Source organism: Musca domestica, unplaced genomic scaffold (genome assembly GCF_030504385.1).
Source record: "Musca domestica strain aabys unplaced genomic scaffold, Musca_domestica.polishedcontigs.V.1.1 4, whole genome shotgun sequence".
Lineage (NCBI taxonomy): Eukaryota > Metazoa > Arthropoda > Insecta > Diptera > Muscidae > Musca > Musca domestica.
Genome location: NW_026712328.1, coordinates 11,271,801 through 11,284,742, shown reverse-complemented (window position 1 = coordinate 11,284,742; position 12,942 = coordinate 11,271,801). Strand labels below are relative to the sequence as shown.

Here is a 12,942-nt window from a genome sequence, read left to right as displayed (position 1 = left end):
ATCTGGATATAGCTCTCATATATACTAGCTCTCATATATATAGCTCTCATATATACATGAAATCGGTCGAAAATATATATGGGAGCTATATCCAATTCTGAACCGATTTCAATATAATTTGACAAATTTATTTTTGCTCCCAATTTCGATACTTATTCTAAATTTCATTAAAATTGGACATACATATCGAAAATGTATATGGGAGCTATATCCAAATCTGAACCGATTTCAATGAGGCATGTTTGAGGCATCAAATGAACGAAATCGGTCGAAAATATATATGGAAGCTATATCCAAATCTGAACCTATTTCAATATAATTTGGGAAATCAACTTTTTACACCATTCAAATTTCATTGAAATTTGGGATACATAGCGTGTTTGGTGCATCAAATGCTTGAAATCGGCCGAAAATATATATAGGAGCTATATCCAAATCTGAACCGATTTCAATATAATTTAGCAAATTTATTTTTGTTCCAAATTCCGTTACGCATTCCAAATTTGGAGACTGTATCTGTAATCGATCAATAGATATATGCGTACAAAATCTAAATTTTTGGAAGGTACCTCAGATTCTGATGCTATATCTCCACATCCAAGTGGAATTTCAGAAATGTATATAGCCTATGTTACTTTCAGCCGATGTTGCAGTAAACATGCAAATTTTCAGGAAAATCTGTTCAGCGGTTTTCGAGTCCATAAATTACAAACAAACAAACAAACATACAAACATTTTCCTCTTTTATAGATATAGACTAGTACTTTGGTACTCTTTTTTAATTTTTTATGCATTCAATATATATATATACGAATATTCGTTGGTTAAAAAATTAAAAAAAATAATGCGTAAATAACACCTGACCACGAGAAAAGCAGGAACATGCCAAATTTTGTCCGATTTCAATACAATTTGGCAATATTTTTGGTACCAGATTTCGTCTCTTTGTCCGAATTTAATTGGAATCGGACATACATATTGCGTTGGGTGCATCAAAAATGTAAAATCGGCCGAAAATAAATATGGGAGCTATATCCACATCTGAACCTATATTTATAATGGAGCTATACGCAAACCTCAACCGATTTCAATATAATTTGGCAATATTTTTTGGTTCCAGATTTTGTCTCTTTGTCAGAATTTAATTGGCATCGGTAATACATATTGCATCGAAAAAGTAAAATCGGCCGAAAATAAATATGGGAGCTGTATCCAAATCTGAACCGATTTCAATATAATTTGGCAAATTTATTTCTGTTCTGTTGACTGTATCTGTAATCTATAAATAGATATGTATATATATATACTTTCATATTTTTCATTTTCATATCGGCCGGGAATATATATATATATATATATATATATATATATATATATATATATATATATATATATATATATATATATATATATATATATATATATATATATAAATATATATATATATATATATATATATATATATAAATATATATATATATATTACGGGGAAGTATGTTGCTACCTCGAATTCACTAATTGCAATATAAATGCCACTCAACTTCAAAAAATTGCAGTTTCCTGCACGCTTGGTATTTGCTATGAAATAAATAAATCCAAAGGACAAACCCTTCGTGTATGCATGTCATGTTACTGTTTTTTAAATGGTTTTGTTTATTAACGCATTAAAGTAGTGCAATATATTTTTTTTTTTAAATTTGTTTTTTTTATCCAACATATATTCGTAAATAAAATTTTGAATGCATATAAAATCAAAAGGGGTGCGAAGCGCACCGGGTTCAGCTAGTATACTATAAAAACAAATTTTAAAATAAAGTTACATAAAATTAAAAAAAAAATATTATTATTTTATTTTTACCCTTAATATGAACCGATATGATGTTTTTAGAGTATTTATTACAATAGACATACATATGTAAACAACAAAGAATCGCTCCATTCAATCAACGCGAAAAAGCCAGACTTTATTATTTTTCAATTTTACAAAAATGTGATACTTGTCTTGTGTAAATAGATTTGGAACTTTCCCTTTCAAATTGAAACCAAACTGCGTAAATATATAAAGTACTAGATGGCCCGGTCCGCGTTACCGGCCCGTACTTTTAGTCTTAATGATTATTTTTTTAAGCATAATAGATCACAGATCTGACTCATCTAATAAAAAGTAATGACTGCAAAGTAATTTCTAAATAGAAACAAATATTCATGGCAAAAATTATTATAGATGTTCACCTACCGTCGGTGTTACATATTTTGAATAGCCTGATCTTATTTGTCAGCCATAGGCTTTAATTTGAGTGTTAAAAACCTTTATGATGAAGAACGTTGATAAAGCCCCATGTGAAAACTCAGCTCAATTTTCGATGTTTTAAAGAGCTAAGCAATATTTTAAATTAAAATGAGCTGTAATTTGGAATTTGTATTTCCAACGTTAAGAATACCGTGCTGCGTGGTATTTATTTTTGTCCACCTCATAATTGAGGGCAGAATGATTTCAGAATAGTCAAAGATAAAGATTACTCTTTTACACCCATTACCGAAAGATGGGAATTAAATTTTTTGATGATGATGGTTTCTTCTCAAATTACCAACATTTGCCGAAATTAGTATGAAAAATATGGTTAAAATGTAAACTATACTTGAAATCGGGTTGTACTCTTATCTGGGGGCTATGACCCAAATCATGACCTGAAAAAGCAATCTAAGGTATCTTGAAAGTTTAGGAAGAAATTCTTTTCTTACTAAATGTCCAATTCGCTTTATATTCGGTATACCACTAATTGCAGTCCCAATGAATTTAGCATTTTGAGTTCTCTTTGGACGGATTATTGTCATGTGAAAGAAGTAAGTCCACGTTTTGAAATGAGCCCCATAACGCTTTGTCGATCATTTTTGTTTGTTTAAATGTGTTCGCATTTACCAGCTTAAGCACGATTTAGGTCCTGGAGTTGAAAGCTATATGCCAATTTTAGGCATGAAAGATTGTCATTTAATATCGTATTGCATACCATCCGGAATTGTGTGAATTCTTAAAATCCGTCAAACCGTTCTTGAGTTATAAGCGTAGTGACTGACATGATTTTCTTATATATGGTGAAAATAATTCTTTATTTTTTTCACAGAAAAAAAAACGATCGAATTCAATATCTTAAGCTAAATTGAAAAAAAATCGTACATTATATAAAATTGACAAAAAACAAAAGCAAACTGAAAAAAATAAAAAAATCTTCAACTGGTTCGCTGATATTTTACAGCAAATATTTAAAGGTCGTTACGAAGTTTGTCAATAGAATGTACTATTATTTTGAAATTCGATTCCATTAAACAATTTTTCATTTTTCTTTCCCGGTTTTAGAATTTTTGCAAAGAGATGGCCTTTTTTGTGATTATTTTTATCGATTTTAAAAAAGTAATTAAAATATTTTTGTTCATAGCTTATATCTATAAATAACAGTTTTGTCCGTTGTCGCTTTATACTCCCCGAAAAGACTACACATAATATTAAAATTAAAAAAAGAACACTACAAATATACATTCGAAAATTGTAAGACAAAATGGAAAAAAATTATGCAAAATAAAACACTACTATTGTACATTTCAAAAGTCAAAATAAAAATGCTCAAATTTCACATTTTTACGCGATTTTTTTGGATTTTATTCTTTTCCGCCAAAAGACAATTCCGAATTTGTCAAAATCGTTAAAATCAGATCAGCGGTTCTTCAATTATAAGCGGTGTTACTAACACAACTTTCTTATATATGCATATATAGATATATTTAGATTAAAAAGTAGGCGTGGTTAGTTCTTCAGACCCAAAATAAATGCTTAGGCGTGGATAGGAAGTCAACAGTATCTCGTGTAATAATTTTTAAACCGATATCTTCATTATTTTGGCAAATAAAAGGATTTTAGATAAATCTAAATAGAGGGCTTAAAAGTAAGCGTGGTCAATATTTTTTCTTTAAAAACTCGGGGTATGACGAAAGTTTTTACAAAAAATTATGTAAATCTGTCCAGCCGTTTTCAACTGATTTCGTTACCAACAAACAACAATTGATTTTTATATATAAAGATTCTACATTAAGGTAACGTGAAATATACGACTATATTAACAAATGTGGTGTTGCTGTTCCTTAACCGTGAAAATTTTTTCCGCGCCATACTTTTGCCGCACACCCTTTTAGTTTTTTGCATACCTTTGTTGTATTTCTTTGCATGCGTATTTTTCTGTACAACGAGTGAAAACGAGAGCTATAAGGAACATGTAAACATATCTGTATATGCTTACATGTTCCTTATAGCCTCGAAAACGGCTGAATCGATTTTACTAAATTTTTAGAGAACATTCAGGAACTTACTGTTGGGAAAATGTATTAATTTTATTTTAAAAAATCAAAGGGAGCGCTTTATCTTTTAAAAAAATGAATGAATCGATTTAACAAGTTGTTTCATTTCGAAAATATATACCGGGCTTAATAAAAGACCACTTACAGATTTAAAAATATTAATATTATTCTTATTATTTGGTATAGAAATGTATGCCAATCCACTACGTAATACTAATGGTTTTGAGTAATAGAATAACCGACCTGGCTTAAAATTTAAAATCCTTATATTAAACAATTGTACAAATTGGCGACAACGATGTGCTACAGGCTTATGTGTGTGGAAGAGTCGTCATATTCCACATAGTTTATTAAGCGCTTAAATTAAAAAGCAGTAAGTGATATACAAATGCGGTATGAATGGTAGACCTGATTGTTAATTAGAAAAAATCGTAGGGTACTATAGATAGACCCATAATTCCGCTTGAAGATCTCCATAGAACCACATTATGAGGCGATTTATGCATGCATACACTAACGACGCTTTGGTTATCCAATTAAATTGTCTAATTCTATTTTATATTTAAGTATTTTCAAGATAATTGAATTCATGAGAAATCGATTTAGATATGACTTTCATATGTTAGTTCCCATTCCCATTTAAATTTTAACCGGTCAAAAGCCGTAATACACAATTAATAGTTAAGTTACCAATATATGCGTGTGTTTGTTACAGGGGGTTCTACTAAATGTCCATAATGATCTTGGATACATAAAGTCGACCCCCAACTATTGTCGTTCCTCAACCGTTTTTTCTTGCTCTACTGTTGTATTTGAATTTATTAAATGTCATAATATTCTTCTAACTTCACAGCAAAACACTTTTTTATGCTCTGAGCTATATGGCTTTATTTGAAACGACCAAATTTTTCGTTATATAAATAATTATTTTTGACCCTAGTTATCTGTGGATCAAATCCGTTTCAAAACATTTGGAGTCGATCTGTTTTCTCAAGCGAGTCACTACAGTGGAATGCATAAATATTAAAAACTCATTTTAGGGTTAAACAGTAACTATGTGGGTCTATGCAAAATTCACCTTAAACATCATTTTAAAAGGATGACGGACAGTTTTCTGTCAACGGCTGTAGTGCCCATTACGAACTTCAAACACGAAATTTCAAACAATTTTAGTGAATAATTTTCATCAAAATACGGAATATAGGGAGGTATCGTTATATGGGGCTATACAAAGACGTGGATCCGTATACACGGTTTTTTGTCATAGGCTGCAGTATCTATTACGAACTATAAATACGAAATTTGAAACAATTCCGTTAAATATATCTCTTAAATCATTTTAGGAAAGTACCGTTATGTGGGGGCTATATAAAAACGTAGCCATGACCCATTTAGGAACCTAACCTGCCTACTGGCAAAATACTCAGACAGACACAGAGAGACGGACATATAATAGAAGAATATTTATACTTTGTTGGGTCTGACATGAGTATTTCGAGGAGTTACAAACGGAATGACAAAGTTAATATACCATGCATAGAATGGTGGAGGGTATAAAAAGAGCTTTTTCTATAGGAAAATTTTGGTTCAACAAATTCCAACACAAACAAAACGAAATGTCAAACTAGACAATCAATAAATAATAATCGTGTCCATCCAACCGCGCTTCTTCCTGTTCTTAACTCTAACCCCATGCACAATTATAATTATGACCTATATTATTTATAATTATGACATGTAGAAAATATGGCAAATCTGAAAAAATCTGTTTTTGTGCATTTCAATCCCTATTCCATTCTATACTGACCCTGATTCAATGAACCAATATTTTGAGGCGTTGCAAACTTTTGTTGTTGGGTATAAAATAATTTGCATTAATGCACTTACCAATCTTCTGGAAGTTCCAAAACATTTGTGGCATCATGTAACAGTCGCCCCCATTTTACACACACCGGGAAACATTGCGACGTTACTTTGAAATCATGACAATTTTTGAATCATGACAATTTTTGAATCATGACAATTTTGCAGACACCTTAATGACACGACTTAGGATTAATTTATTTTACAAAAAATTTCGCCAGTTATATTACCGAAGAGATAGCATGACGTAATTGATGTACATCCTCAAAATGTCGAACATCGTTATGGCTAATATATGCAATCTCTGTAAAACAAATTAATCCTCAGTCGGGTCTGAAAAATTGTCATGGTTATCAAAGTAATGTCGCAATGTTTCCCGAAGTGCCTTTAGCGTATACACAATCATATTCGTTCAGCGGATAGATAAAACAAATTTTCTTTTAAATCAGACATGAGCTAAGTGTTACCATTCAAGAAATAAACACTTGTTGAAAAAAACAAATAAAATTGAATACCCTCTACCATTTGGAACGAATTTGGAAATTTTCAAAAAAATAAAACCCATTAAAAATTCTATTAAAGTCTTAAAAATACCGAATATAATCGTTATACGAAGACGTGGATGTGTGAAATTTGAAGAAAGCCTGATGCATATTTCGGATTATATGATCGTTTTGGTTACACAAAATTTTGACCATTTGTGGGGAAGGTACCAGAAGGAATGGTCCGATCTCTTCTTTATTATAGATCTTGTTTTGATAGAAATATTGAGCTGTGGCAAGTCTGAATGGAATCGTATGTTAATTTCGCGTCTTATGAGCTCCAGAACTTTGGTTAATAAGAATATTGTGATGTGTGTAATTTGAAGAGAACTGAATGCTTATTTCGGATTTTATGAACGTTTTGATCATTCAAAATTTTGACCATTTGTGGGGGAGGTAGCCGAAGGAGTGGACCGATTTATTCCATCTTCACATTAGACCTTGAATTAATAAAAATATTGTGATGTGTGTAATTTAAAGACAATCGGACATTACACATCACATTATATAACAGTTTAATTATTACAAATTTTGACCTTTTGTGGGGGAGTTACTTGATGGAATGGGCCGATATTGTCCGTTTTCGCAGCCGAACTAGCACTGATGCAAATATTTGGATTTGCAAAGTTAGGGCAAAATCGGATTATCCTTACTCATTCTGTGGAGTAAATTATTTTCTTTGAAAATGTTGACATTTTGTGGCAGAAGGAGTGGACCGATATTGCCAATCTCCGAAGTCGATCTAAGTTTGACAATAATATTACGATCTACCTAGTTTGGATCAAATCGGATAATCCCTTCGAAAGTTATCGTGCACACCAGCCAGACAGACGGACGGACGGACATCGCTAGATCGACTCCAAAAGTCCTCAAACGGATTTGGTCCAATGATACCTAGGGTCTAAAACCGTTATTTCGACTAGGCACGTTTTGGCCGTATCATGGTAGGTCTCTGAACAAAACAGCTATTTTTTTGTTTTGTTATGCGTGAATTGACCACATTGTACGGTTTTTAATCAATTTTTTTTACAAACAAAAATAGCAATTAGGTTCGATGTGAATAATGCAAACTTACGAGTAAAAGATAACCAAGTAATGTATTAGACATTATCAATATCTCTCTAGATAACATACCCTATCATAAAAAAAAACTTTCTTATCTTAAACGAAAAGTATTGTGTCTGAATGAAACAAGAATGTTTTTTTCCGGAGGTACCTTTATATGGAAGCTATATCAAAATGTGGACCGATATCGAACATTAATGAAATATTTCATCTATCTCAATTTTTATTTCAAAATTGAATTCTATCTTAATTCGTTCGAAAAAAGCGTGATTACAACATGCAGACAGGTGCACAAATAATTTCAAATAAGTAAGTAAAATAAATATACATGCAAGAATAGGGCAGGAATCAATTGTAAATTACGAATGGCATTTGAATAAAATTGGCCGAAATATTACATATAAATCGTAGCAATTTGTGCGTCAATCAAGCGACAATACTTGTACTGTGGCTTATAAGTACATACCTGGCACGCAAACATCTAATAAATATGCTCTGGAAGGGCTTTGACAAGCATCTGCATCGAAGTCTAATAATACCGTACCCAGGACAGTAAAAAATATACCCCATGGATGGGATGTTTTCTGGATTGCATTGGCCTCTGTTTTCGATGCTGTTGCCCGATGTGGTGAATAGTTGATGTTATTGTGAGTCTCATTCATAGTAATGTTCATAGTCGATATTTGTATGTGTGGATCAACATCTCCAAATGCATAGCCCAAGTCTTCACCATTGGGTACCAACAAAAGTCCTTTGAAAATCAGATAAATTTGTTTAAATTGCATTCATTTACTTAAAACGACCACGTCTTACCCAAAAAAACTCCAATAGAAAGTAGTATAATAAAAGGCCTTCTTCGTCCCATATTGAGTTTGCAACGGTCACTCATTGAACCCAATATTGGTGTAAGGAAAAATCCCACCAGCGGCGATAATGCCCATACCAATGTCATATGTTGATGTTCAACCCCTATCTTCAGCAGAGTTGGAGACACAAATGCTGTTTCAGCAGCATACGAGAATTCGATTCCCATCACAGCAGCCGACACCCGTACTAATTCCATGCGAGTTTTGTGTCTTTACCATTGCGTGTGCGTAGTCATGTGGGAGTAAAAAAAATCTTTAATAAATCGACGCATTTAAATTCAATAAAAAATAAATAACATGAACATTTCCTTAATCCTTCTAATATAACAAATGTATACTGACAACTGTGATTTATTTGTGGAGAGGGGTAGACAAATTGTTTGTTGAAAATGAAACCCATTTAAAAATCAGTTTTTGCATGTAACGAAAACAGAATTAGAATGTATGAAACGAAAAATATGGCCTTATCTATAAAATCCACTAAACAAGTCTTTATGGGATTGAGGGATATTTTTATTCTAAATGTATATATATAGTCCTGATGTTTTTTTTTTTTTCGCTACTGCCATTTTCTACAAGGCAAAACTATACTTATTTCCCTAACTACTGCAGACGTTTGTTTTGGTATTGAATTGAAATTTCACACATAGCCGGGCATCTCACCGTCGATGATGATATTGAATTTTATAAAGAACGGATAACATTTTTTAATTTGACCTTTATATGAGAGCTATACTCTATTTTCTTCCGGTGGTTTTGGTATCCATTGAGAAGCGCTGAAAACGTCAAATTAACTTATACCGGGAGAAAAGTTAAAAATATTGAATATTATTTTACTAAAAAACAAAATGCATATTCAGTATTTTATTATAAATGGTATTATCCAGGCTACATATGAACAGCGACCCTAATACCAAATATATGATTTCAAGCACTACCTGTTCACCCAATACCAAATTGTACCAAATATAATACTATTTAGTGCTTTTCATTTGCTTGAAGTGGACATTTCCAAACCCTCAAAATTCCAGCTTCATCCATTCACACTAAGCTCAAATTTCCGAAACCTTCATATATCAAACTTACTTTCTAACGTTGATTCTCATACCAAGTTTCAAGTTTTTAGCTGCATCCGTTCCACAAACCCTTTGGTACATCTATCATACACTGCATCAGCTAGTCTCATTCCAAATCAGAATTCTAGCTCATTCCGTTTGTCTAATACAAAGTATTAAATTTTGAGTAAATTTTAGTACTTTTCGTACCCTCTTAGTACGAGCTTCCAAAACTCAGCCTTATGCGCCTGCGGATTAAGACTGACCCGTTTAAGATTCTAGCTTCGGCCGTTATTGTTATTGTAAAGCTTTAGAATAAACAAGTTTTTTTTTCGTTCAGGAGCGTAAACAAACAAATCGCCCAGTATACCAACGCGTGAACATGCCATGTACTGCTGACCATCAAAATTTTAACCGATTTCAATATAGTTTGGCAAATTCTTTTTGTACTGAATCACGTCGCTCATTCCAATTTTCATTGGAATCGGATATTCATATCGTGTTAGAAATCCACTGAAAATATATATGGAAACTATATTCAAATCTAAACCGATTTCAATATAATTTGGCAAATTCCGTTTTGTACTAAAATCCGTCACTCATTCCAAATATCATTGAAATTGGATATAGATAGCGTGTTTGTTGCATCAAATACACGAATTCGGCCGAAAAAATATATGGAAGCTATATCCAAACCTAAAAAAATAAAGTATATAATTTGGCAAATTCATTTTTGTACCAAATTCCGTTACTCACTCCGAATTTCATTGGATAAAATATATTCAAATATATAAAATCGGACGAAAATATCTATCAGAGCTATATGCACATTTGAAACGAAAATCCCTCATGGTCACCATGTTTATGATTTAAAACGCTAAGGCAATATGCAAATTTTTGGAAATGTCTATGGAATAGAATTTTGAAACAACATTTTTGGATTTTTCAAAACTTTGTTTGTCATTCGTTTCCGTAATTGTGGTTTTCATACAAATACAAACCATTTGTTCAAAATGCATTTTGTGCAGTCTTTGCCGTTTTAAGTCTTTTTAAGTAGTTTTGTCCACCTCAGAGGACAGAATGATTCCAAAATAATCAATGTTAATTACTCTTTTAAGCCCAATACCATAGTACCCCGTCTGTTTTCCCGCCAATCGGTTAAATTAACTATAGATCGGTGGACCTGGGAGATACTGTTTTAGGGGGTTATACCAAAATATGTATCCCTGTTTTTGCAGTCCCAATGAATTCTGCATTTTGGGTTCTCATTATGCCTACGTTTGCCACATATTAAGTTAGTTCGCGTTTCGATATGAGCCCCATACATCTGTTTCGGACATATTTGTTTGTTTGAATGGGGTTGAAAAGCTAGTCAAAAAAGATCACCATTTAACATCGTAACGTGCATTGGTTTCATTTTCTACATATTTCGTTCGAATTCAATATAGTATGTCAAATTGAATAAATGTATGCGATATAAAAATATCGAAACATTAAACAAATATATATCACAAATATTTTTATTGGCGTTTTTTCGTAGCTTTTTTTATTTTATCCTTTTCTGCCAAGTAACATTGTAAAATGGTGAGAATTGTTAAAATCGGGCAAACCAATCTTGAGTTATAATCTTAGTAGCTAACATGACTTTTAAATGAATGAATTATAGATTATATCTGGTATCATGTAGTTAACTGAAGTGAGTAGCAAACAACAATCCTGAAAATATATATATATTACTACGCTTCTACCTCAAGAACCGCTGGACTGATTTTAACGATTCAGACAAATTCGGAATTGTCTCGTGGAAGAAAAGGATAAAATCCGAAAAACGAGTTAAAATGTGATATTTGCACATTTTTAAAATATAAATATAATAAAATAAATATATTTGAACACCTTTGAAATGTACAATAGAAAGTTGTGTTAGTTACTACGCTTATAACTTAAGAACCGCTGAACTGATTTTAATGACACATACAAATTCTGAATTGTCTCCTATCTGAAAAGGATAATATCCACAAAAAATCGCGTAAAAATGTGATATATTAACACTTTTATTTTGACTTTTTAAATGTACAATAGTAATGTTTTATTTTGCATGATTTTTTTTCCTTTTTCACTTACTTTTTTTCTAATGTACATTTGTAGTATTTTTTAAATTTTATTTTTGAATTCGAATATTAATACTAATTTCTTTAATTGACTTGATTTCTTGAGAACTGAAATTGATGGCGGGTTACATGGAAGTGTAGTACCGAATCATGTGGTGGCGAAACGGAATAGATGATATCGAAATAATTTAACGCGATCACACCAAACTTAAAAGATAATTACTTTTTCAAAATCTCTAAAAATACGAAAAAGAGATCTCATTGCAAAAATTCTCAAATCGGGAAAATATCGAAAAAAATTTTCAATGGAATTGAATTTTAAAATAAAAGTACATTCTATTGACAAACTTTGTAAGGATCTTTAAACAGTTGCTGTAAAAAATAAGCGAACAAGTTGAAGATTTTTTCAATTTGTTATTCTTTTTTTGTCAAATTTTTTCAATTTGTATTATCATATTGAATTCAGTGGATTTTTTTGTGAACAAAATGAAGAATAATTTTTCACTATATACAATTTTTCACCAAAAAATGAAATAAGTGCGAAATACGATATTCTGACATCTACCTTTCAACTCCAGGGCCTACATCGTGCTTTAATCAAACAAAAATGACCGAAAAAGACTAATGGGGCTCATTTCAAAGCGTGGACTTACTTCTTTCATGTGGCAATAATCCCTTCATTGAGAGCTCAAAATGCAAATTTTTTGGGAGTACAATCAGTAAAATACCAAATATAAAGGGTGCACAATAGTAGAGCGAATGGGACTTTTAGTAAGAAAAGGATTTCTATCCTTCCAGAAATTATTCCCGAACATTCAAGATACCTTAAAACGCTTTTGCAGGTCATGATATCGATCATATATAACCATCGTATGATTTAAGCTATTTTTTGGGGTCTTCGCCACTTTCTTCTATTTGTGGCTTTTATTTGGAATCTTTGTTTCTAAGAGGGTAGAGAACCTCTTCGCATAAAATTTTCGGAGTAGGGCCCATATTGGTCTTGACCACATTCATTAATTGATTTGGCTAAAAAATTGTATTTATGCTACCCTGGCAAATAATTGCCACATAGGAATTTACTTAAGTAAAGTTC

General features: G+C 31.7%; 2 protein-coding genes across 3 annotated transcripts in view; one reads left to right on the top strand and one right to left on the bottom strand.

The window, feature by feature from the left end:
- LOC101894571 (homeobox protein ceh-19) overlaps window positions 1-12,942 on the top strand; it is a 158,959-nt gene that overhangs the window by 19,024 nt on the left and 126,993 nt on the right. The window lies entirely within an intron of this gene.
- The window catches only part of LOC101890864 (proton-associated sugar transporter A), a 137,104-nt gene that overhangs the window by 112,359 nt on the left and 11,803 nt on the right, over window positions 1-12,942 (bottom strand). The window contains exons 2-3 of the mRNA XM_059126939.1: window positions 8,631-8,893; window positions 8,284-8,568 (exon numbers count right to left, since the gene is read on the bottom strand). Coding sequence (XP_058982922.1) covers window positions 8,284-8,568; window positions 8,631-8,893 — 548 coding nt within the window. The remainder of the gene's footprint in view (window positions 1-8,283; window positions 8,569-8,630; window positions 8,894-12,942) is intronic.